Source organism: Schistosoma haematobium, chromosome 1, assembly GCF_000699445.3.
Source record: "Schistosoma haematobium chromosome 1, whole genome shotgun sequence".
Lineage (NCBI taxonomy): Eukaryota > Metazoa > Platyhelminthes > Trematoda > Strigeidida > Schistosomatidae > Schistosoma > Schistosoma haematobium.
This window is the reverse complement of record NC_067196.1, coordinates 26,575,338-26,586,157: the sequence shown is the minus strand read 5'-3', so window position 1 is coordinate 26,586,157 and position 10,820 is coordinate 26,575,338. Positions and strand designations below refer to the sequence as shown.

General features: G+C 29.4%; 1 protein-coding gene across 1 annotated transcript; it reads right to left on the bottom strand.

The window, feature by feature from the left end:
* Positions 1–600: 600 nt before the first annotated feature.
* CACNA1B_2 (Voltage-dependent N-type calcium channel subunit alpha-1B) lies at positions 601–9,430 on the bottom strand (the record flags this gene model as incomplete). The annotated part of the gene is made up of 5 exons (XM_051218422.1): positions 601–617; positions 1,475–1,523; positions 5,220–5,251; positions 7,699–7,711; positions 9,146–9,430. The coding sequence occupies 5 exons, from the start codon at positions 9,428–9,430 to the stop codon at positions 601–603; spliced, it is 396 nt and encodes a 131-aa protein (XP_051073569.1).
* Positions 9,431–10,820: the final 1,390 nt, after the last annotated feature.

Below are 10,820 nucleotides of genomic sequence, written 5' to 3'. Positions count from 1 at the left end.
CCATTGATAATAATACACAAATTCCCTTTGTTTGAAAAAATTTAAACTTAAATTTGACATTTTAAGTTGTACATCAGTTAAGTTATTTTTTGATTGAAATCATGAGTCAATTGAAAATAGACCACCATGGAAAACCTGCAAGCACTGGACAGCCGTTTCGTCCTAGTGTGATACTCCTCATCAGTGCACATCTACAATCCCGTACCCCGCGAAATTCGAACTCGGCGCCGATCAGTCTCGCGCCAGGCGCTTAACCAACCAGACCACTGAGCCGGCATCCAGTGGTGTTAATGTCTAACCTCAACCAATTGACTCATGATTTCAATCAAAAACTTAACAATCTCCACAACCCCTAAACTGATAGTTAAGTTATTGTTTAAATGATTGTACTTAAATATAAAATAGTTAAATTAAAAGAAATCAGTTCATTTTAGTTAAGAAGTAAGTTATTCATATTATTCTCTTTTGCTATCAAACTTAATACACTACTGTGAAATTTGAAATATATCTGTATTAAGTACCTTTTTTTATTGGTTGACTTCTTTTAAACTTTGGAACTAAAAACTGGTTTATTTAATGTCACATAAGTTGTTGCTAATATCAACCTAAAATGTGCTCTATAAAATATAGAAAAAATACACAGATCTTTTCATATATATAATCACCGAAATATTGAATAGAATAAAGTGAATCTGACAAGTTATCTATTTTAAAACTCTTATTATTCCAATATGATTCACATTATTTGAATAGGGGAAGAAGAATGAAAGGAAGTAAAATCCTTCTGTATAGTGTTAAACATTATTTAAATTACTTGTTCATGTTGTTAGTTTTAAGTTACAGTTTAGCTAAATACCTAAATATTGATTTTTTAAATTTAATACTTCATTTTAAGTAACAATAAACGTATAAAAGGTAATAAAATTCACTTATAAAAATTTCTACAGAATAAATAAATGTATCAGAAGGGGTTTTGTTAATATTGTAGTAATTTCAACAGTTGAGATCATGAGTCAATTAAAGCTAGACCACCATGGGAAACCTGGAAGCACTGGGCGGCCGTTTCGTCCTATTGTGGGAGCCCTCAGCAGTGCACATCTATGACTCCGAGTAGAAAGATCAGATTTTCTGACGTTTCGTGACTTAATGTAAGCCACTTCTTCAGAGAATAAATAAACAACCAAATCAATAATCCAAGTTTAGATAGTACAAACGGACATATAACCAACATGGAACAATCTTTTGCAATAATATATCGTGTTAACAGAAGTGTACCTAGTTCCGTCAGACTGAGAATCTTGAAGACGGCTGAAGAAATTGCTATTCGGATCAAATAGCCAGAACTTTGCATACAAAAGAAATATGGTCAGCTTCCCTTTTTACAAACGTTGGGGCCAACTAGTTAATGATAAATTTTATAGTATGGTAACGTAATGTAATTAATGTTCATTTTTATGTCCCAAACTTATCTTACTATTATCATTACTATTATTATTATCTTTATCATTGTTATTATTATTACACTTGACAAACTTTTCGAGAAATTTATTCAGCATTCACCCCTATCTACTATATCTGACCTAATTCATATTATTCTACATATTACGTAATTTCTGATTTTTATTCCATTATTCTCTCTCACCCCATGTTGACCATATTTATTCTGATAATTTATCTCACAATTTCATTTCACTTATAAACTGATTCAAGTTAACACTTCATATTAGTCATCCCAACATTAACGATTTGATTTGATATGACAAACGACAATTCTCAATTCACATATTACAATTTCCAAATGATGTACTCTGCCTTCAATCTGGCCAATTTTATGGATTATTAATCTGGATCTATGAATTGTAGAACCTGATGAGAAATTCATTGAAAAGAATATTCTTCGTTCATACAATTGTGTTTTAATATAATAGGAATTTTTCAGCGATCAAAGTATTTCAATAATTTTCTTTTTCTTATTTCTTGATCAATCCTGACAGTAAATACTGAGTGATCGCCAGTTAGAAGTTAGCAGTTTAGTCAATCGACATCTAAATAATGTACATTCTTTTCGCTTCATATTGCTGGTAACCACAGTATCTCCGGTTGGACCTTTTATAACCTGTACAACGAAAGGTTGCACATTTTTCACAAATGCACCTGAACAGATTATTTTATTAGTAACCATAGTGATGTATTAAACCAAAAAAATTAGATAACGTGTCGAAATATCTAGATGGCAGGAGCAGATATCCAAGATGTTCGGGTAGGTCGCCACATCATTCATGAGAATCTGTATCAGAACATTACATTCGATATTGAGATCTAAGCACAGAATTCATATAACTAAACATCATTTAGTTCAAAAACTGGAAAAACAAAACATTATATTTAACAGTTATGATATTTACAACTATTTGTTAAGATAATTTTTTTGACTCAACTACTGGCCATTATGTAAAAGTTTAGTCTTTTATGAATTGCAAGTAAATATTAAGAAGTACGGTCAAGAAGTTAATGCCATATGTCATATTCAGTCCGGAATATAAAGAAGACAAGAAATCGAGAAATTCAAACTCCCACCATGTATGCTAATGAAATCTGTTCAACCTATTTCCTCCTAATTGTGATTTCAAACAATGATATTCTCAGTTACAGTAATATGTTTACTATATCCCTATAATTTAAGTAAAACTACAGATTTCGATTCTTCACTGACTATGAATCTTATTCCACTAGCTTATAAACTGTTATCCTTCATTGGTTGTTTCAGAGGACCTCCAGGTGTTAAATAAATCAATCCTACCCCAACAAATGTCGTTAATTTAAAAATATAAATCTCCGAAAAGAAGCTTGTCGAAAATAACACATTGTTTATTTCATTAGTTACTACCTCAAAAACTATGAAATTATCAGAATTCATAATATGAAAAACAAACTCTAGCTAAAATAACACATTGATGAAGACGTTATACTGAAGTTGGACTATCTCTTAGTGTATTACTAAACCACAAAAATTATGTACTAATGAAAAAGAATTTTTCACATATAATAAACTGCATTTTTAGCGCTGGGGCATTGGTTTTTATTGAGTTTTGTAATTTTACGTTACAGACATTTATTAGTTCAACAGCTAATGAAAATAAGACAGTACTCAACAGTTGGTATGCGCCATCCCACGATGACACATACAGTATTTATCCACAAATTTAAAAAAGGACCTAAACCTTCAGCTTGACGTCTCACAGTGAGAACTTAATGTTTCAACCACCAAGTTGATGTACAATGCTTTACATGGTTGAAACAATTCAAAATATTTCTAAACCATCAAACAGTACCAGTGAGAAACTGCCCTACAATCAATGAAGTCGATTTCCACTGATCACGGTTTCTAATTAAAACTCCTAGAATAATCTCTTGAAGTTATCCTTTGGTGGGCATATGATAAAAATTTAGTATGTAGGAATATAAATTAATAAATCTAAACGAGTGAGTTTTAAATTTTATGAAGAATAAAGACAATTCAGTTTAGGAAAATCGCGTTCCGACTTAAGCTGTCGAATCGGATTCAACACTTTTTTATTTCACCACAGATTACTATTTTCAGCAAATAAACTAATTATAAATGTGGTTGTACATCTTGAGGGAATCAAATCATCGAAGAGAATAAATTTCTTTAATGAATTTCTTTTGTTATCCTCCAATAACATCAATGGTCCCTTTTGCTATTTGAAAACTAACTCAGATGTTCAGAGTTTATAGACCCACTGTAAAGCCTACAAATATGAAGTTCAACCCTCAGTTCAATCATAGATAGTCGGTTTGAAAAAATTGCCCACATAAATAAGACAACCGTCCAATGCTTCCTAGTGTTCAATAGTTGTCTGATCACGATTATTCTGTGATATAAATTGTAGTATATAAATATCTATACAACAACCATGCTAAATCTTTTTGCAAAAACACTTAATTAACATTTCGATGTTTTTGCACTATGATCCAATGGAAAATAAGCCACTTATTGAATAAACAATTTCTGATGTGATCTGATAAGACTATTGGTTGATTAAATAAACCACTCGTTGAAACAGTTTTTAGAAAAAAATTACCATTATTATTCACAAATCATGTGAGATTATATCTAATAGAAAAATTTCTATACTAAACAAAATCACTGGGACAGTTTATATCCACTTAGATATGTTATAGATATATATAGCCAGCAAATACTGTTTGTTCCGTCAAATTTATTAACTCAGGTTTCAAAACAAAAAATAAGCCTCATACTGCTACTCGGTATTACATAGGAAGTGTTGAAAACCCAGAACAATGGTTACTTATTTACTCTGAACTGTCCAGTAGCGTAAAAAAGTACATCTCATCAAATAATAAATTATGAACATTCAAAAAATACAATACACTGCTGAGGAGTCTCAAAATAGAACGAAACAGCTTCCAGGTTTTTCATGGTGGCCTGGATTCAATTGACTCGTGAATTAACTATTGAAACAAGATATTGTTTAAACATTGGATAAGAATTCAATTCTTCATATTTCGCAATACAAGTAATGCAATCTACATTCTGTCTCACTACTGATTAACTGAGTTATCACTCAGTTGATAAAACATATCATGAATCGTCAGTAGAATATTGTGAAATCAATCTCATACTCCATCAGCAATGAGAATACAATGGATGGATATGCAATAGAATGCTTTTTATACACGTTCCGGTAACGTATAATAGCAAAGATAGTATCTTACAAAAAGTGTAAACGAGTAAGCAACTGCACACACCTAATTCGACTGTCTACTCATCGTTTGTCTTAAAGAAACGAGAACAAATTGAATGGTTGATAATGTGGTTGGAAATGTTGAAAGTTGATTGAGTCAACTTTGTGCAACAGACACACATAGATGAACGTGTGAAGGATAATCATTCAATGAATTAATCATCACAAATACAAATATTCGTGTTCTCATAATCAAAACGTTATATTGATGACATTTCAATGATATTTGCTTTATGTGTTTCGTATTGAGATTGGTTTAGAGTTGAGTGGTTTTACTGACTAAATCATCATGTTCTCAATAATGTATGTTGTATGACTTTATTTCATAAAGTACTTTGTTAACCGGGTGATTTAGAGCATTCATTATAATAAGATTTTATTAATCATTAAATTAATTAATCGAATCAATATAATTGTGTATTTTGGTCTTACTACATACTTTAAATCATTCATTGTAGTTTCGCCTTAAAAATATGTTTTATACCAATAAATTTATTCATTTCATAAAGTTATGGATCCCATGACAGCAAAGTTGACAAAAATTCTTACAATATTCATCACTGTCTTTCTTCATTCTCATATCAACTATTCAAATGCCTAACTTTTAATTGTAATACAAATACAATCGAATTACTGAATATGAATCTAATGAGTCTTAATCGTGTTATATTTCATTTCCGTCCAAAATAGTATCAAGGTTTTTACAAGATTAAAAAAAAATTCTTTTATTTCGTTGAACAAAAATCGCTTTCTTCAGAAGGGGTTTGTGGAGATTTTAGAAATTTTACAGATTCAAATCATGAGTCAATTGAAGTTAGACCACCATGGAAAACTTACAAGCACTAGATGGCCGTTTCGTCCTAGTATGAGACTCGTCAGAAGTGCGCATCCACGATCCCGCACCCCGCGAGATTCGAGTGATAGGTCCTGGGTTCGAATCTCGCGGGGTGCGGGATCGTGGATGCGCACTGCTGAGGAGTCCCATACTAGGACGAAAAATTCGTTTTCACCATAATAAATTCGCAATAAAAAAAATTGATCCAAAAATTCAATATAATTTGAATCGAACTAAATATTAGACTAAGCTTTACATATAAAACAGTAAAGATCATGACACCATCACCATCACTACGATAATGTAAATAATTATGCTCTTAACAAGTGACTCTATTTTATATTAATATAGAAACAAATTGATTGATTAGTGAAAATATAAATATTTAGCAAAAGAGAAAAAGTTTTTCTTATCATATTCTAGTGTACATTATATCTGTTTAACAATAATGTGACCTTACTAATCAATGTTCGTGTGTATTTTTCGATTGCATCAAAGTACTCAAATTGTATATGAATATGAGAAAACTTCAACGTTGAATATATATATTGATCAACGAATTAAATATATTTCGTCATATTAAACAAAAGAACTTATTTTCTATACCATTATTATTTAATTTGTCAATAATACAATTTTATGGGAAATACAAACAAATTAGTTTACTAAGGTGACTGTATGGAAAAAAATGTATAGTGGAAAATGTTTTTATGTTCGAAATCCAGATATCTTCAAGAAATTACTAAAATGTTGGATAGTTAATTGTTTTGATTTAAAACTTTCTCATATGACGAGTCTACAAGGAATAACCGACACAAAATCCTATGAATTATGTACATTGAAGTTATTAAATTGAAAGTTAATAGTGTATCTAGTTAGCTTCAATGAATGTAGAATATTTGTCATCCTATTCCGTCAATGAATAAAACCCATAGATCAAAGGTTTCCTGATAGACTTCTGTCTACAAATTAGTCAGTGTTAATCACATGGTTATTAGTGAAGCTTTAACTTCATACTGATTAAAACTTACAAACTGATTCATTTATAAGCAAAGATGGATAGTGGCTAGCAGTGGAATCCAGGATGCGCGTTTCATCCTATTTTGGACTTGTCAGCTGGATGTACCTGCATCTGAGAGTTGATTTTCACTCTGGGACTCGAATCCAGTACCGTTCTCTGCAAACGTCAATTTAATTTACATTTTATCCAATAAGCAACTCGTCATAATTGAATATACCAAATGGTTAATTATATAATTGTAAGCTAAATATTAATTTCTATAAAAATTCATGGTTTAAATGGAAATTTAACTGACTTTTTTTATCGAATGCCAAACGCTGTCTTTAAACAGATTTTTTTGGAAAATATGATTCATCTTTAACGAATAATTAATTCCCTTCCCATGATATTTTTATATTAATAATTATTTATTCATAAAATGATGACTGACCGACTGATTTTAAACTTTACCCAACCATCATCATTCTTACTATCGACCGATAACAGTGATAATAAGTGGGAAAACATTGATTTCTCTGACTTGAATTATAGTAGTTAAAGTTCTATTTAGTTATGATGAATTTATCGATTTCTGCACGAACCATAAAATGTTCCCTTTATTATAACACAAATGAAAAGTATCAAATGAATTAAAGATGTCATACTGAATGTAAATAAGTGAAGTAAAATGTGAATTTAGTAAAGAAAAGTGAGAATGTGACTAACGACGGAATTCAGGAAATGAGTTTAGTTAAATGTACCTTCGTCGCAGTAATTATATTCACTCCGAGTTTCTAACCCAGTACCGATGTTTTCAAACACCACTGAGTTATCTAACCAGCTAATGAGTCCAGGTAGCTTTCATTTGTGTAAGAAGTATGAGTTGTAACTCAATTTGAAATTGATTGTATTATTCCGTTGGCTCTATTGAATCAATCTGTACCGGATGAACATATGCCAACCAAGACTGATTGAATTTCAGTCAAAATTATCAATAACGTGATAATCTTATCAATTTCAAATTAAATTAAAAATCAAACCATCATAACTCATCAGAATAATGTTTGGAAACTTACTTGAAAAATCACTCTATTAAATAATATCAATATTAACTAATTGTTTAGACAAGAAAAAATAATACTTAGTAAATAATAGTAGTATAACAGAACTGTGAATTTATTAACTCCGCAACTAATAATAAAACTTATATTCTATTTGAATAAGAGGTTTATAGAGATCATTTACTTGCTACAGATAGCTTATATCATAGCTAAGTTCAGTGACTGATACAATTTTAGATGGATCATTTCTGAAACGTCAGCTACTAATATGAAACATCTCTTTATTCTCCCCTGACTTTTATTTGAAATCAAAAGAACATTTTTCTAACAAGGCTTCAGTCGTATGTTATTTATTTAACAAAATTTAATTAAAAGTGTATAAAATATGATGCTTTAAAACAAAATAAATCACATGACTGGTATTACTACTATAGCACTGTTACAATCAACCTTACAGTTTATATCAATAAAATTGAACAATGACATATTCTAAACATTAACTACTAAAAGTAAATTTCGTTGCAAACTAAAACTGATTGTAGAATGTTTCAAGCCGAATGACTTAAATATCTTGGATGGAAGTAAAAAAGAAGGCCCAGGACAGAGTGAGTTGGAGAATGCTGGCCGGCGGCCTATGCTTCATTAGGAGTAACAGGCGTAAGTAAGTAAGACTTTAATATCTGTCGTTTAATGTATAATAAGTTAAGAAGATTCATGTCTATCTAATAAAATAATACCCTAAGAGAAATGGATTTAAATACCAATTGACACTTCGACAAATTTAAATTGCGAAAACAGTAATGTCTAACTTGATAAGTTTTCTTTTTAATACTAATACGTTGATATATAAGTAGAAAACTGTATTACAAAAACTGAACATTGAAATATCATAGTTAAATTTATTATCATTTTTGTATAAAACTGGTATTTGATACTCTTCATAAAATCTTTATAGTAATTATAATCATACACTCATTAATGAATAACCGTAAGATGTAAGTTTTTTATTATTTTCAGTAAAACAGCTTGACTATTAAAGATCAACCATATCGATTGAAATGCAATATCAAGAGTTAATAATTTGGCAACATTACTAACTTTTTTCAAGTTAGATATGTCACTCAGATATCAACTTAGCGATCTAAATATTAAGCACACTTTATTAGACGTCCAGGTGAAGTTCTAAACATCTGGTGTAGTCGTGGATGTGCACTGTTAAGGCATTTTATAATAGAACAAAATATCTGTCGAGTATTACTTTGCTTTCAATGGTTTGCTAGCAAAATTCAATCCATGATATAACCTACTGAAAACTGACTTATTTCTACCATGAGTAAATAGTTACCACTTAGAAAGTAATAGATTCATTTCAACATTCTTAACAATCTATGGATGATATACCGACAATAAAAATTTAACTTTCATAGAAGAAAAACAAAGCATAATTATTACTAATGCTAACTTCCTTATTATTAATAATCAATGAAAAAGGATATCCCCATTCAATTATGCTTCGTGCTGCTTTACGTATTAGATTATTTTTTGAAAAAACAAAAAGTGCACGATTTGTTGAATTTTGTGATTCTGGTAAATCAATATTTAATGTATCTTTAGCTAATTGATTAATTGTTTCATACTTAGGATCACGATTTCTACTTTGATCAATATCTGATTGTTTATTTTGTATATTTATAGAATGATTATTAATATTATCTTGATTAGTTATTGAATCACTGGTTGATATCATGATCACGAGTATAATTTTCTAATAAATAATTGATTGAATGTAGTTCATTTGTTAGAGATTAAATTCATAGAACTATCAGTTAATTTTATGTTTCTGGAAGAAAATACCATCGTTTTTTCAAGTTTTACTATGGAATATTGTAGTATCATCTTGAAAATACAAAATGGTTAAACATGGATGCTTGTTTTTAAAAACAATAATAATAATACTTTTTCAAATAAAATGTATATTCCAAGAGTTAAAACATCCTATTATTACTTGATAACAGATATAATGATGCAATCTTTCAAGAACTTTTTTATTTCCATTTGTTTGACTTAAAACCTTGTTGTTTTTTTCTTCAAGAAAAAAAATTATAAAGTTTTTGATCCTAAATTTGAGTACTGTTTTAGTGAGATCAAGGCTCTGCAACAGGCATTATAAACATATATATATATATATATATATATATATATATATATAAGTTTGCATATGTGATAGGTTGTTAAATAGGATGGTAGGTAGATAGATAAATAGACAGGTACAAACAACTATATACAGAAGGATTAAAAATTTGCAGTATGCTCACATGTGTGATTTATGCTTTAAGTCTGTCCCACTGAAAGTGTATCTATCCCACTATTTTATATGCATATCATCTTAGTTGACTAATAACCAAGTATCTTTATTTTTGTATATATATATATATAAATTTGGTAAAAAGTATAAGCAGTTGATAAGGGAGGATTGAATAAATAAGTAAGTATCTATATATTTTATTGATAAATAGTAGTAAACATTGAATTCATTTAGTCAAATTATCCAATATAATTGAAAATAATTTTGTCATAGTATACAAATTAATTTAAGTTTGTAATTAATAAATAATTTTAGTAACATCCATGAATGATTCAAATTGAACTAAATCTCTAAGGTATTTTATTTCACGGATCTATGATATTTTTTAAAGGTAAACAAAAATGTATAATCAATTTGTGGTTAAGTAGTTAACTATAGATTCATAATTGAATAATTATTAATTAAAAAGTTTCTGCTTCACAAAATAAAATGATATGGGATTGATTGATTGTTTGATTTTACAATAGATTCTTACTTTGTCAAAGAAATAATACATTTGTGATGACTGAAAAGAAGTGAATTTGTGTTTTCCTGATATTTTATAAAACTTCTACAAATAATCCTGAAGTGAATATCAAATCTAGGATACAGGTACATCCAACTGACAAGTCCCATATAGGACAAGATGCATGTGCTGGATTTCACTGTTAGCCATCATTCATCTTTGCTTATAAAGCTTGTGATTTAAGGTAATATTGAAGCAATCGGCAAAGGATGCATATATACCAATAAGAGAGTGATAAACTGAAGTCCTAATTATCAATGGGAAGAT